Source organism: Hyperolius riggenbachi, chromosome 11 (assembly GCF_040937935.1).
Source record: "Hyperolius riggenbachi isolate aHypRig1 chromosome 11, aHypRig1.pri, whole genome shotgun sequence".
NCBI classification, from domain to species: Eukaryota; Metazoa; Chordata; class Amphibia; order Anura; family Hyperoliidae; genus Hyperolius; species Hyperolius riggenbachi.
In genome coordinates this window covers 116,154,549-116,170,875 of record NC_090656.1, presented here as the reverse complement: position 1 = coordinate 116,170,875, position 16,327 = coordinate 116,154,549, and the positions used below count along the sequence as shown (strand labels likewise).

Genomic DNA, 16,327 nt, shown 5'->3' with positions numbered 1-16,327 from the left:
CAGTGCATTTATAGTTTACCTGTCACACTGTCCCTTGAGTGTCCTTGCTGTATTTCCCACGTGAGTAATGACATATAGCACGTGGGGCACGTGTGTGATGTCATTTGGGCTGGGGCTGCCGTGAAAACGTGCCTCTAGTTTGTGTTTTCCCCCCAGGCCAAAAGGTCCCAGTCCTCCCCTGCTCCCCGCCTCCTGCAGAACTCCGGTCCCCGCCTGCATCCCTTCCCTCCCTGCTGATTGGAGGGAAGGGGCAGGGACCGGAGCTATGCAGGAGGCGGGGGAGCAGCTGAGACTGACACTACAGAGGTAAACACAGCCTCACAGCACGGCTGTGATTTATGAGGGATTGCAGAGTGCAGGAGGACCTTAGTGGGGTTTGGGATAGCAACAGAGGCTGGGCTGTATAGGCAGATCTAGCCTCTGTATGCAGATAACATTCTTTAAACACACCTCGGCTTCTCTTTAAGCGTGTTTGAATGTATGAAGCCAAAAAGCTGTGTAGTGCAAAAACTCTTTGGCCCATATGCAATTCCCTTTTTCTCCCGAGTTTTCTCCTAGGTGATATTATAAAACCTGTCGATAAAATGCCTTTTAAACCACTAACAAGCTATAAAGCACTCAAAATAATTTTGATAGTACTTTTACAGCTGCTTTTTCATATGTTTTCAATTGCAAAGTGCTGAAAAGTTATTTTAAATAGAAGATGAAAAATTATCTCCTAGGAGAAAACATAGAAGAAAAAATGAACTTCATATGGGCCTTTAACTCTAACTCTAATTACTCTTAGGAGTGAAACATTTTTTAGGCCCGGTGCTGCTTTTTTCCCATTATGTTGTTTTGATAAACCTTTACTATATTGAGGATCTGTGAGTTACAGACCTTTCTCATAATTAAGTTTCATTGTGGCAGAACCCAGAACTGGATAAAAATAGGTGCAAAGGTGGGGCAGATGCTCAGAGGAGGGATTTTGATTGGTCACTTTAACTTTTTGCCGACTGCTCCACGCCAGTTGACGTGAACGCGGCCGCAGCCTTGACTAGGGTTGCCAGGTGTCCGGTTTTAGACCGGACAGTCCGGTTTTTGGCCGCTGTGTCCTGTCCAAAAAGGCATGTTAAACCGGACAATTAAGATGTCCGGTTTTATGCCTTTTGCCCATGCCCGTTTCTAGCCCCAGCAGCCAGGGAGGGAGCGCTGTATACAACATACCTCCCTGGCTCCAAGCGCTGCTCTCTCGCCGCCAGTCTTCTCCTCTCTGCATAGACGCTTATACACATGCTGCTTCCTGTTTAGCCGGAAGCAGCGTATGTATACGCGTGTAGGCAGATGGGAGAAGACCGGCGACGAGAGAGCAGCGCTTGGAGCCAGGGAGGTATGTTGTATACAGCGCTCCCTCCCTGGCTGCTGCTGCTCACTATACATCTGAGGGGGGAGCACGGAGGGCAGCCCGGGAGAGGGAGGGAGAGGTCGGGTTGCCCTCCCCGCGGCTCCGGCTACCCCCTCCATTATGGGGGACAGCTACCTATCTAACCTATCCTGGGGGCACCTACCTAATCTAACCTACGCTGGGGGGCAGCTACCTATCTAACCTATCCTGGGGGGCACCTACCTAATCTAACCTACGCTGGGGGGCAGCTACCTATCTAACCTATCCTGGGGGGCACCTACCTAATCTAACCTACGCTGGGGGGCAGCTACCTATCTAACCTATCCTGGGGGGCACCTACCTAATCTAACCTACGCTGGGGGGCAGCTACCTATCTAACCTATCCTGGGGGGCACCTACCTAATCTAACCTACGCTGGGGGGCAGCTACCTATCTAACCTATCCTGGGGGGCATCTACCTAATCTAACCTACGCTGGGGGGCACCTACCTAATCTAACCTACACTGGGGGGCAGCTACCTATCTAACTTACACTGGGGGGCAGCTACCTATCTAACCTATACTGGGGGGCACCTACCTAATCTAACCTATGCGGGGGGGCAGCTACCTATCTAACCTATACTGGGGGGCACCTGTCTAATCTAGCCTATACTGGAAGTGGGGGCAGCTACCTAATCTAACCTATACTGGGGGGCACCTACCTATCTAACGTATACTGAGGGGCACCTACCTATCTAACCTATACTGGGGTGCAGCTACCTATCTAACCTATACTGGGGGGGGGGGGGCATCTATTTATCTAACCTATACTGGGGGCACTTATCTAACCTGTATTGGGGGCACCTACCTACCTAGCTAGCCTATACAGGTGACAACTATACTGGCTACCTATATTGGAGACACCTACCTAAATGACCTATACTGGGGGCACCTACCTATCTAACCTATGCTGGGGGCAACTATTGCATTATTTGCATAGTTTTCCAGTTTTGTAATAGTTTTCTGCTCTGTCTCTTATTATGTGCATTTACTGGTGAAAAGCGGTCTCTTATTATGTGCATTTACTGGTAAAAAGTGGTCTCTTATGTGCATGTACTGGTGAGGACAGTTAGTGACATGGCTATGTACTCTGTAATGTGCTGCAGAAGATGTCAGTGCGATATAAATACTGTAAAAAACATTTTTTAAAAAGCCCATTGCTTAGCCCCACTCTACATAAAAGTGCGCTTCTGACTCCGCCCCTAACTCCACCTCCTGTCCGGTTTTCTCCATCAGCCGACCTGGCAACCCTAGCCTTGACGTGGCGTGAAGTCCTGGGGCAGAGATTGCGGGGGATCGCGCGTGCATCTCCGTTCTGTCATCAGTCTCCCAGCAGTGATCACCGATGGGAGACTGTGAGACGGCGAAGCCGTTGTCTACTTACATTGTACAGCGTTTGACAGAGGCGCATTGCCACTATTGGACCTTTTTGAGCTTGCTCTCCTTGCCTTATGAAGCGGGTTATACCTGCGAAACGCGTTGCGGAGTGCCAAAATAAATTGTTATTTGCGATTTGAACAATCTCGATTGTCCATCATTTCAGGAGGTAAGTCCACCTGTACTCCTCCTTTTTAGTTGTTTTTAGATCATTTTAACCTGCCTGGCGCCTCTGTCCAAATTTGCACATTACATTGTACAGCTCTGCGATCTATGGCAGCACTGTACTGGGGATAGCTGTGACGCTCGGCTGTCCCCCTGGGAGACTCAGAGAGCGATCGGCTTTCATTGGCTGATGTAATTTTCATTGTAAAAAAATAAATAAAAAAAAATAATGAAAAAAAACCCCCACTGCCTGCAACAGCGATCAGAGCCACCAACAAAAAGGTCTATTGGTGGGCAGAAAAGGGGGTGGAGAGAAGTCATTTGTGTGTTACGATGTAGTGGTCTGCAGCAAACTCTTCAAGTTGCAGAGCACCAATTAGCAAAAAATAGCCTGGTCACTAGGGTGGTGTAAGCCTACGGTCCTTAAAGAGACACTGAAGTGAAAAAAAAATGATATAATGATTTGTATGTGTAGTACAGCTAAAAAGTAAAGCATTAGGAGCAGAGACATAAGTCTATTATTAATTTTCAATACAGGAAGAGTTAAGAAACTCCAGTTGTTATCTATGCAAATAGCCATTGAGCTCTGCCACATTGAAAGTCATGGAGAGCTCTGACTTCTGATTACGTTATCTCAACTGTATTGTGTTTTTCTTTTGCAGAAATCAGTTCAGGACAGGTAAAAAGTTCACTGCCTGTTCTGCAAAACCGTTTACAATGATGATAAATGTGTAAACTGCAAGTATTAGAGAATGATGCAATGTTATAAAAAAAAAAAGCTGTATAACCGAAAATAAAAATATGAGAATATTTTTTTAGCTACCAATGTTCTAGCAATTACCCCTACTACACAACCAGTTCATGATATCATAATTTTTTTTTTTCGCTTCAGTGTCTCTTTAAGTGGTTAACTTTCACTGGAAAATGTAATCAAAAGTCTGCCCCTGTATTTGCTAGCTGGTATAACTCATGTAATTCATTTTTTAGCCATATTAACATGTAACTGAAACTTACCACAGGTTTCTCCAGCGTAGGAATTGGCTACATACACATACACTTGCATTATAGGTTCAAGCTGAATTTCAAGTTGAAGACCAAAGTCCGCATGAACAATGATGTAAAAAGTCGAGGGCTCAAAAACAGTCAAGACACCTGTTAAAGCACAAATTCACAAATAACATGATTATTTTCAGCATCAATATAAAGTAATGTTTCTTTAAGTGTGTTTTATTTTCTTTTTAAAGCAAATGTGAATTAAAAGTAAAGTTATAAGACAATGAATTGTATGTATAGAACAGATAATAAATAGAAGACCACTAGTAGCAAAGAAAAGAGTGTCATATTTTTATTTTCAGTTATATAGCTTTATTTAAGTTGGCCAAGTTGGTTGACAAGCTCAGAGCTCTTTTGCATAGATAGCAATGCAAGTTTTAGGGCTCATTTCCACTATAGCGAATCTGCATGCGGTGTCCGCAAGCGGATTCGCATAGGCAATGCAAGTGGATGGGGCTGTTTTCACTTGTGCGTCTGCAGGAGCGTTTTTTGTGCGGCAGAAATCTGCACGGCAGAGCCGTCAGATTTCGCGTGCGAGAGGAATGCACGCGAATCGCCGCTAATGCTTTTAATAGGGAAACCGCATGCGGGTTGAGCATGCGGTTTTTGCCGCAAAGTCGCATGCGATTTCGCATAGGTATAATGTTAATTTACACAGGCAGTGACATGGTTAAATTCGCACATACCCTTACCTATGCGGAATCGCATGCAAAATCGCGGCAAAAGCGCATGCGGAATCGCACCCGCATGCGATTTCGTCCGCGGTGGAATGCAGGCGATTCCGCACCGCAACAGTGGAAACGAGGCCTAAAACTCTTCCTGTACAGGAAAACAATATGAGACTCTTTTCTTTGCTACTAATGTTCTACTTATTATCCATACTACACATACAATTTACTACCACATAAGGTTTTTTAGCTTTAAATTTGCTTTAAGTAAGGCTACATTTATACCAACATTACTAAAATAAAATATTTTTAACGGCTCAACTGAGCGGACCATAAGCCTGGTTTACTAACAACTTGTAATGCTGGGGGGTCATACTTTCTGACCACCCAGCACAACAAGGCTAAGAGCTGGATAATGGAAGAGGCTACACAGGCTGCCCAGAGCAACTGCAGCTCTGGGCTTCTGATAAGACGCAATGGCAGCATAGTGTGATGTTGCGCTGCTCTTGCGATAGCAAACATTTAGAAAGATACAAGACAGACTGGAGTGAGGTAGCCAATAGCAACCGCAGCAATGGCTACCTCGCAACGACAGGACTAGGAGGACAGAGGCTGACAGAATGAATGCTTGCTAATCTAGTCACTGCCTCAGTGACAGCAAGCATTCACAAAGACAAGAGTGAGGTAACCAATAGCAACCACAGAAATAGCTACCTCGCAAGGACAGGACTATGCTAGCTAAGCACGGGTGATCACGCTAAGCGCAACCTACCGAAACGTGCTAAAAACTGACTAGCTGAACACAGGATATCAACAGTTGGAGTACGTATATATCAGCGGCACTGATATATCACCGTAGCACGAATACAAGGAAAATAACAAACACTGACTAGAATATGTATATATTGGCGATGAACCAATATATAACATAAGCAAGGACACTAGCTAGATCTGGACTGAAGCAATACAGCGAACTAACTAGGCAATACAAACAATACAAAATCTCTGCACTAGAAGGAGGACGGATATACGTCCCCGTGGGAAATATATAATCGTAGCTCCACAAGATAACTGAACTAGAAGGAAAATATTTCACAGTATCAAAGGACCCAGTAACAGCTTAGACAGAGCTGAAACTATGACGGGCCAGGTCTAAAAGGGGAGGCAGATTTATTTATGCTGGCATCAGCCAATGGATGCAAGCATGCAAATCTCCACACAGCTGAATGGTAATCATTCAATCCTTAGCTGGCTTGGTTACCATTTGCTAGCTGAAAGACTATCTGTACCAATGCATGCAGTCCTATGCAACAACATGCATGCAGGAAATCCAGGGCTATCTGGCTGTAGTTCAGCTGATAAGAAATTCCAACTATAAAACCCTTTCCTAGCACAAAATGGCTTCTAAGAGCAAGAAAGGGGTAAAAAGGGGAATTTCTTATCAGAGAGGGTCACACTGTAGTCACTTCCTGTCTGAGTCAGGACTGAGTCAGCCACTTACATACCTGATATTTAACTCTTTCAGGCAGAGAAAGAAAAAAAGGAACACAGCATAGTTATTTGTGTGCTAGGCACTGTATATACACATGTCTATCTCATGTCACATGTCACTTCGGATATCCTTTAATACATTCAGACCAGTTGCAGTTGAAATTTTATTTTTATGGTGGCAATACCACTTTAAGAAAATTGGGTGGTCACTGACACAACACAAAAATACTAATGCTGAGGAGATGAGAAATGGGCCAAATGCTAAACCTAGTGGCCCTTACCAAGAATACTAGATGCAGGCATACCTTCCAATCATACCAATTTTACCAGGACTGTCTCTGATTGGGAAGCTCTGACCCATGTCCCCCACTTGTTTCCAAGCATGCTTCCTGTCCTGTGCTCCCCCTGCCCCAGGTATGCAAAGTATGGGCGCTGCAGTAGTGCTGCTTATCCCACCTTCTCCAGGCTCTACAGCTCTGCTCAGAAATCATATTTCCCCTATGTCAAATGGTGAAAGTTAAGAGATTTGAAAGAAAGTGACACTACACATTTCGTATAAGCAAATGCAAAGGAGGAAAGCGGATTGGCACTATGGTATGGCAAGTGAGCTTTGGTAGTGCATACAGGTACTCTTAGTAGACAGCTGAGCGTGCTCTGGTATAAAGGCAGGCGTATTTAGCACATAAAGCAAAGAAGCAGGAGAGACCAGCACTGCAAGCAAGCTGTGTTTAATCTTGATCCATGCAAACAACAGATGTGCACATAAGCAACAACAGCGAAACTCTCTTGCACAATAAAAGCATGTGGTTGGATGCGGGGTACCTGAAGGTGCGGTGGGTGCTGGGTGATCAAGCCTGACGGCCGTTTCGCGCACGTCTGCGCATCTACGGAGGCTGCAAGGCGGAGGGTACAGATGGCCGGCATTTGTAGCCGGATACTAAGGGCGGAAGTACGCCGCCCTTCTCTCTCCGCCTCTATGCGGAACTTCTCACTGAGGCAAACAGCTGAGACGCATAACGCGTCATCAGCGTCTGACGTCAACGCGGCCAGAGACGCTGAAACTATTGTACAGCGTAGCGTGGTTTACGCTTGCACGCCTGTGACACAAGTTGGGCTGGTACAGCAACATCTTGTGGCACAATTTGAGAAGACATCCACAGCTAGACATCAGGTAAAATAGGCAATTACAAGATAGGAACATTTACCAACCCCTGATTGAAGATCCTACCCTTCGCTACCAGAATTCTTTAAGGTCCCTTCTCAAAAAAGGAGTGGAATTGGGGGTATTAACCCCTACTTTGGCCAACGGGCTGTTGCCCGCTGATCCAATTAAGCCAATTTGGTATCATATACCAAAGGTTCACAAGTCACGGACCAGCCCTCCGGGTCGGCCCATTGTCTCTGGCATTGGGTCGACGACGGAGCGGCTGTCCAGGTATTTGGACCACATCCTGTGACCTTTACTAGAGGGGATTCCTTCCCACCTCTCTGACACGGTTGATGTCTTAAGGGGCCTTGAGGACCTTGACTGGTGCGAAGGTGATCTCCTGGCGACGATTGACGTCGAAAGTTTATACAGCCGCATACCCCACGAGTTGGGGGTGCGAGCTGTTAGACTCTTCTTGGATAGGACAGACAAGAGCGAAACATATAAGACCTTCATTTGTGAGTGTCTGATGTTCGTTCTTACCCATAATGCTTTTGTGTTTGACAGGAAGTGGTACTGGCAAACATCCGGAACCGCCATGGGTACAGCAGTGTCCTGCACCTATGCCAATCTTTTTTTTGGCATGGTGGGAGGAACTGTACATCCACTCCGCTTGCAATCCCTTCAGACAGCAACTCAGGATGTGGTCCAGGTACGTGGATGACATCCTTGTCTTTTGGTCCGGGACTTGTGAATCTTTTCCCGCGTTCCTGGAGTACATTAATCATAATAACTGCAACATGGCCTTTACGGCCACTATCAGCCATGACAAAGTCGCCTTCCTAGATTTGGAATTAGAAATTAATGATAAAAAATTGACACCAAGGGGTTACAGGAAACCCACGGCGTCTAATTCCCTCCTCCATAGGGCGAGTTTCCACCCTGAGCATGTGACTAGGGCGCTGCCCTACGGCCAGTTCCTTAGGCTTCGCCGAAATAATGCTAGTGACACTGAATTCCGCCGTCAAGCTGAGGACCTGGGATGCAGGTTAGCCGCTAGAGGCTATGAGGAACATTTAATTCAAGAGGCCTTCAAGAGAGCCTGCTCCCAAAGTAGGCAGACCCTCCTCCAAAGGAAAGGAATCAGGAAAACTAGAGATATGAGAACTCCCTTTTCCTTTGAATTTAGCACAATGTCGGACACTATTAAGAATTCAGTGATCAGACATTGGGATATTCTAATGAAAGATGCCAGCCTAAAACCAATGGTAGAGGAAGGCCCCCTATTTTCATTTAGAAGATCTCCAACTATTGGGTCCCTTATTAGTAGGAGTGAATTTCACTCCCCAGATGGAGGTAACTGGCTACGCAGGGGTCAACCCCAGGGCAACCACAGATGCGGTCGATGCAAGTCATGCAGACAAATGGCCACAGGTCTTAAAATACAGATCGGGCCTCTAAGACGGAGTGTACAGGCTTTCATTACTTGCAAGACCAAATTTGTGGTATATGCCCTGTGGTGCCCCTGTGGGAGATTTTATATTGGCGAGACCACCAGAACATTGGGTGAGAGGTTCAGGGAGCATTACAACTCTATAAGCTCTGGAAAAGGATCCCCAAGGGAAGTGGAACATATGAGAAACGAACACGGAGGAGATCCAGATATACTTACTTTTGCCGGCATACTCCAGGTTCCACCTCTTACCAGGGGTGGCAATCGCGAAAGGAAACTGAAACGTGAAGAGGTCCTGTTAATCTTAAGAACTAACGCGATGGGCCCCCTAGGTCTTAATGACTACACTGACCTTTCTTGCTTCTTGGATCCCTAACTCTTTAACTCCTGCAATTATGATGTGATACTACATGTTTAGTTTTGGCCCCTCCCATGTTCCTCTAGAATGACCTGTTCTATTCTTTTACTTAGTTCTATGTAGCAGCTATATGTCCAATCAGTCCCTCTTAAGTACCTGTGCCCCTCTTGTTGTATCGACCACCCTGCCGGTTAGCCCCACCTTAGGAGCTTTACCCCAGTGGGGATTTTCCTGCAGGATGACCGACCCTTGTTGATTTTACTATGTTACACCTTCTCCACTTTCCATTTTTATGGTATAGCAACTTTATTTGAGTTGCCACTTGAATTTTCATATTATACATATGCTGCCGAGAGGACATCCCGCAGCAGCCATCACAGGTATTTCTTTACTTATCCGTCACTCTTTCCTTTGTTTACTCACTTTTTTGTTTTTTTCACAATTTTCCCATTCATCACTATTTCATGTTTTTCTATTTTCTCATCACTATTTTACCTGATGTCTAGCTGTGGATGTCTTCTCAAATTGTGCCACAAGATGGTGCTGTACCAGCCCAACTTGTGTCACAGGCGTGCAAGCGTAAACCACGCTACGCTGTACAATAGTTTCAGCGTCTCTGGCCGCGTTGACGTCAGACGCTGATGACGCGTTATGCATCTCAGCTGTTTGCCTCAGTGAGAAGTTCCGCATAGAGGCGGAGAGAGAGGGGCGGCGTACTTCCGCCCTTGGTATCTGGCTACAAATGCCGGCCATCTGTACCCTCCGCCTTGCAGCCTCCGTAGATGCGCAGACGTGCGCGAAACGGCCGTCAGGCTTGATCACCCAGCACCCACCGCACCTTCAGGTACCCCGCATCCAACCACATGCTTTTATTGTGCAAGAGAGTTTCGCTGTTGTTGCTTATGTGCACATCTGTTGTTTGCATGGATCAAGATTAAACACAGCTTGCTTGCAGTGCCGGTCTCTCCTGCTTCTTTGCTTTATGTGCTACATTTCGTATAAGGCTGGCCACACTGCCTCACTTGTAATGTTTTTCTATGGACAGCACAATATGCAATGGCTTTATGCATGTTCTTGTGCCATGCTGTGAGGAATCCAAATCCAGCTGTTTTTTTCCACAATTTTATCACATTGCAAAAAAACCCATTTCCAAAAGTAAAAACAAATTGTGGAAACATTAACGAAAATGCTATGGCAGTGGGAAAAAAAAAGAAAAATGGCTGCAATTTTGCAAATTTAAATTTACGCCCAACATAACGATAAAAAAAAAAAACCTAGCATGGGGGCCCTCCCTTCCATGCAATATTTAAAAACAATGTATTATTTCACTTCAAATTTAAAACGCTTCACCAAATGAGTCAAAAGAAAAATAAATATTTTATACTATCTATAAAATATTTTTGGGGTGAAGGAGTGTGCATTCCACTCCATGCACTTGTGTCAATCGTTCTACTGTCGCCGGAAAGGTTCTGTGTATGCATGAATTTCCTGGCGATGGTTGTGCAATAGAGGTGGACAGGGCCGCACTGTTGCCAGATTTCCCTTACAAAAGGTTAACCTACTTATAAGGGAGGCTTGTATATACACTTTGTTGTGTTTTATATGCTTAATTTCTCCCCATTCTGGTTTGCTGGGCCTTGAAAAAAATATATTGTGTCAAAGAGGTCCTTGGGTCCAAAAAGGTTGGGGACCCCTGGATTAAAGCATGGTGAAGTTAAAGAATTACCTCCAGAGTCCTAAATAATTTACTGTGTACTTTATGTACCTATAATACTGCGTTTGACGTAATCAAGATATAATGCGCGCTGTAGAGAAATAGAGTGCACCTGTGTGTAATCTAATGTCAGTACAAATACGGCTGCTCTGTGACGTCCTCAGAGGTTGTCTAAGAGAATATTGGGAGCAACAACACCACGAAGTCCAATGAACACACCAGACAGGCCAGGGACAACGTTATTGAGAAATGTAAAGCAGGATTACTCTACAAAAATATTTCCAAAGCCTTGAACATCCCACGGAGCACTGTTCAAGCGATCATTTAGAAATGGAAGGAGTATGGCACAACTGTAAACCTACCAAGACAAGGCCATCTACCTAAACTCACAGGCCGAACAAGGAGAGCGCATATCAGAAATGCAGCCTAGAGGCCCATGTTGACTCTGGACGAGCTGCAGAGATCTACCGCTCGGGTGGGAGAATCTGTCCATAGGACAACTATTTGTCGTGCACTGCACAAAGTTGGCCTTTATGGAAGAGTGGCAAGAAGAAAGCCATTGTTAACAGAAAAACATAAGAAGTCCCTTTTGCAGTTTGCCACAAGCAATATGGGGGGCACAGCAAACATGTGGAAGAAGGTGCTCTGGTCAGATGAGACCAAAATGGAAAATTTGGGCCAAAATGCAAAACGCTATGTGTGGCGGAAAACTAACACTGTACATCACTCTGAACACACCATCCCCACTGTCAAATATGGTGGTGGCAGCATCATGCTCTGGGAGTGATTCTCTTCAGTAGGGACAGGGAAGCTGGTCAGAGTTGATGGGAAGATGGATGGAGCCAAATACAGGGCAATCTTGGAAGAAAACCTCTTGGAGTCTCCAAAAGACTTGAGACTGGGGCGGAGGTTCACCTTCCAGCAGGACAACGACCCTAAACATAAAGCCAGGGCAACAATGGAATGGTATAAAACAAAACATATCCATGTGTTAGAATGGCCCAGTGAAAGTCCAGATCTAAATCCAATCGAGAATCTGTGGCAAGATCTAAAAACTGCTGTTCACAAACGCTGTCCATCTAAGCTGACTGAGCTGGAGCTGTTTTGCAAAGAAGAATGGGCAAGGATTTCAGTCTCTAGATGTGCAAAGCTGGTGGAGACATACCCTAAAAGACAGGCAGCTGTAATTGCAGCAAAAGGTGGTTCTACAAAGTATTGACTCAGGGGGCTGAATAATTACGCACACCCCACTTTGCAGTTATTGATTTGTAAAAAATGTTTGGAATCATGTATGATTTTCATTCCACTTCTCACATGTACACCACTTTGTATTGGTCTTTCAGGTGAAATTCCAATAAAATTGATTCATGTTTGTGGCAGTAATGTGACAAAATGTGGAAAACTTCAAGGGGGCCGAATACTTTTGCAAGCCACTGTGTGTGTAATATATATATATATATATATATATATATATATATATATATATATATATATATATATATATATATATATATATATATATTCTGTCATGTTGACACTATTGACTCTGATATACAGTCAAATCTGGTGACAATAGCAAGTATGGCGGATTAACAATGGGACAAAATCCACCTCAATAACATAAATGTTAAAATCAATTTTTTTCAATATCGATGAGGTCTTTTAAAAAAAAGTGATGTTCCCCGGGTTAGCTTAATATACATACCAAATGTAGTGTCAATATCATGTATAGGTCCTTTGCAATCAACCACTAAAATCAGCCCACATAGGGCTTGATTCACAAAGCGGTGCTAACTGTTAGCACGCCTGTGAAAACCCCCTTAGCACGTCTAAACGAGCTTTCCGCGCGCAAAACTTTACGCGCACAAAACTTTATGCGCGTAAAGCTTTACGCACGCACTGCACAGAGCACAGGGCGCTCCGCGCGAAGTGCCCATTAAAGCCTATGGGACTTAGTGCGCGCATAGGACTTAGCGTGCGAACTGATTGAGAAAACTGGTGCTCACCTACTTAGCACCCTGGTTAGCGCGCCTGAAGACTTTAGACGTGCTAAGTAGGTTAGCACCGCTTGTGAATCAAGCCCCTAGACTGCAATGGAAATTCTCAAAATGGTAAAAATATATTTTGAAAATTGTCCTAATTTCCAACAATATGCAAAACTGATTTGTGCAATTTTACTCATTCCTACCAGAGATCACTGTATGAAGGAAGGAGGGAGGGAAGGAGGGGGGACCACTAGCCATCAGGAATCACTCTGCATGGGGGAGGGTGGGGGAACCACTAGGCACCAATGAACTATCTAGTGGAAGAAGGGAGGACCTCTTGACAACAGGGAACTGTTTGGAGAAGGGAGGGGGGAATACTAAACAGCACGTAGCTGTATGGCGAAGGGAGGTAGAAGGACCACTAGACACCAGTGAAACAGGAAACTGTATAGGAGCGGATGGCCACTTGACACTGGGGAACTTTATAAGGGAGGGAGGTGCATGTAAAATTGTATTGCAGGGGTGTGTCTTAGTGTCTGTTTTTCCTGGATTCAAAACTTGCAAGGTACGTAGAAGAGGGTTTTTGTGGAGTTGGAATGTTTTGTAGAAGTATTGTATTTTGAACCACAGATTCGCAGGGGATGCATCATATTCTTATTTAGGTATACTTTGAAGCTGCAAAACACGAATTATCGTCAATAGCTAGCAAATACATTGCAGTGAACCAAACTGGAAATACATGGTGCTGAGATGTTAGAGCTGTAATTGCCAGGGTGAAAACATGAGAGGACATTTTCAGTGCATTTGTTTGCAGGGATACAGAAACAGCTTAGTGTGAACAGAAACAAATCATAATTGTGTTTACAAATTGTGCTGAAGCTTAAATAGACGAGGAAAAAGGGCCCCTGGGGAGTACTTACCTTGGGAGGGGGAAGCCTCTAGATCCGATTGAGGCTTCCCCCGTCCTTCTCCATCCCACAGTGGTCTCGCTGGGCCCCTCCGAATCCACAGCCGACAGGCTATGGCGCAGTAGCGCCTGTAATATTTACCTTCCCCAGCTCCAGCACAGGCGCAGTAGCGGCTCTCGGCTTGTATCAGCTGGAAATAGCCGATCCCAGTCGGGTCCGCTCTACTGCGCAGGCTATTTCCGCCTGATCTCGAGCCGAGAGCCGCTCCTGCGCTGGAGCCGGGAAGGTAAATATTTGCATGGCCGCCATTTGGAGTGGCCCAGCGAGACCACTGTGGGACGGAGGAGGAGGAGGAAGCCACAATCGGATCCAGAGGCTTCCCCCTCTCAATATAAGTACCCCCAGGGGCCCTTGTTTTCAATACAGGTTATTTTTAAAGTGTATTGTAAAAAGGGTGTGTGCATCAAACACCAAGTGAACCCTTATATACCTGGCTTTGCAGATAAGGCCTAATTAGCTTATTCATGAGACATTGCTCAAGCAAATCTGCATTCGCTTTCGCATGCCAGTATAATTAAAAAAAAAATCATACATACCAAGGAACATCTTCAGCCTGATCACTCCCTTGCAGTCCTTTTCCGCCTCCTGAATGCTCCGTTATGGCGCCACGTAACTTCAGCCAGTTGGGGACAGTACTGCACAGGCGCAGAACATTCCCGGCGACGGGAACGTGGCGGGGCACGCGCCCATGGGCTAAGCATGCTTAGTAAGCACCAACTCCAGAAGTTACTGGGAGACATAACGGAGGATGCAGGAGGTGGAGGATGGCGGCGAGGGACCGATCAGGCCGAAGGGGGCTGGAGGAAGCCCCAGGTATGTATGCTTTTTTTTTTTTTATTATTCATCTCTTTAAGTACAGGTACCTATAGAATTATCGATTTTTCCCATTGATCCGCGGCAGATTCAGTCATTGTGATAAAATATGCCAGAGATCGATGCCCAACTATGCCTAATTGTTATTTTGATCATTTTCCATCTGAAATTATTGATCATATCGGATCATACCAGACAAAATATCTTACTGGAATAGGGGTGGGGCAGGAATGGCAGTAGATCGACGGACCGTAATGTTGAATAGATAGTCAGTAGATTTCAGCGTGAAATCAATTGTTTGTTTCTTTTTTGCAAGTGAATGTCTTTTCTGGACAGAAGTGCAATTCTTCGTTGACCTTCATTGTATGTGCGGTGAAAGCATTTTTGCAAATTCACAATTCGCACACAGTTTTCATAAGTGTGAACCCTGCCTTACAGTCTTACCATAATGATAGGGCAAATTAACATCTTCATTATTAATGAGCACCGTTCCGCTGGATGTGACAACCTGTGACCAAGCAAAAAGGTGCATTTCAGACAAAATGTTATGAGAAAGTCAACATATGCTGCAGACATAGTAATAGTGGTTGCACAGTTAAAATGGTGTATTCCATTTTAAATGGACCCTCATCCAATAAAGTAACCCAAAGTACAATGTGTATGTGTTGTCATGAATGAGATACGAGGGCTACTGTAGAACCTGTAAGGGCCCTTTTACACTTACCGTGCTGCATCACGCCGTGGTAATCACTTACCGCAGATTGTCACAATGGCCATTGCAGGCAATGGAATATGACACTCTGCCTGTGAGCTGACACAGGAAATGCTGAAGCTACAGTGCGACTTCCATGGTAATCCTGGAAGCTGCTATTTTGAACTGCGCATGCGCAAGCTCCAAACCGTGCAAGCACATCAAAAGCAAGCTCTCATCCATGAGCGCCACCTTTCACTGCACAGGCGCTGTTTGCTAACCAGTTCAGAATAGTTGTGCCTCTAAGGGCCCATTTCCACAGGGATAGTGATGCCAATTCGGCTACCTAGCCACATCGCATCCCTTCCGCTGGCGTCCACGTCACTTTCACATCTCCCAATGCAGAAGTCAATTGAGGAGATGGGACGCGGCTGCGGGGGGCTCCGAGAATCTGCAGCATACTATTAATGTTTTATCTGTACTACACATACAATTCATTATCTCATACGTTTATTTTCGCTTCAGATGTGACTTAAAGGATACTAGAGCCGAAAATCTTCGGAGAAACGGGGAAAGCCGGCATGTATAATGAGCTGTCCTGATGGCCTTCGCTCCCCCCTGTTCTACTGTGTCCCCCTCCTTTCTTATCTAAAGCCCCCCAGTAGCCTCTTCTGGGTCAGGCTCCACTGCACAGGAGGTAGCCCGCCTTGCCTGCGACCGCGGCCGGGAGCGTTCTGCGCATGACGTCACGATTACGTCATACGCAAGTGCAGAGCGCTCCCAGCAGCAGTCGCGCACTGTGGAATGTGCACAAGCCAGGCTAGTAGTGAAGCAGGCAATGGTATCCTTTAAGAACTAAAAATTATGTATGAACAGGAGATTCAAGTGACTCTCTGGTGTTTTTAACCCGTTACAAGACTCCCATAAAACAAGGAACTCTCTTAGGCTCTTGACAAATGCATTGACTGGCCTTCTTCATTTAAATATGCTATATAGAGTTGGCACACTTTCATTTATGATTG

General features: G+C 45.3%; 1 protein-coding gene across 1 annotated transcript in view; it reads right to left on the bottom strand.

The window, feature by feature from the left end:
• The window catches only part of LOC137537853 (mucin-2-like), a 508,651-nt gene that overhangs the window by 431,837 nt on the left and 60,487 nt on the right, over positions 1 to 16,327 (bottom strand). The window contains exons 9-10 of the mRNA XM_068259804.1: positions 15,059 to 15,122; positions 3,979 to 4,116 (exon numbers count right to left, since the gene is read on the bottom strand). Coding sequence (XP_068115905.1) covers positions 3,979 to 4,116; positions 15,059 to 15,122 — 202 coding nt within the window. The remainder of the gene's footprint in view (positions 1 to 3,978; positions 4,117 to 15,058; positions 15,123 to 16,327) is intronic.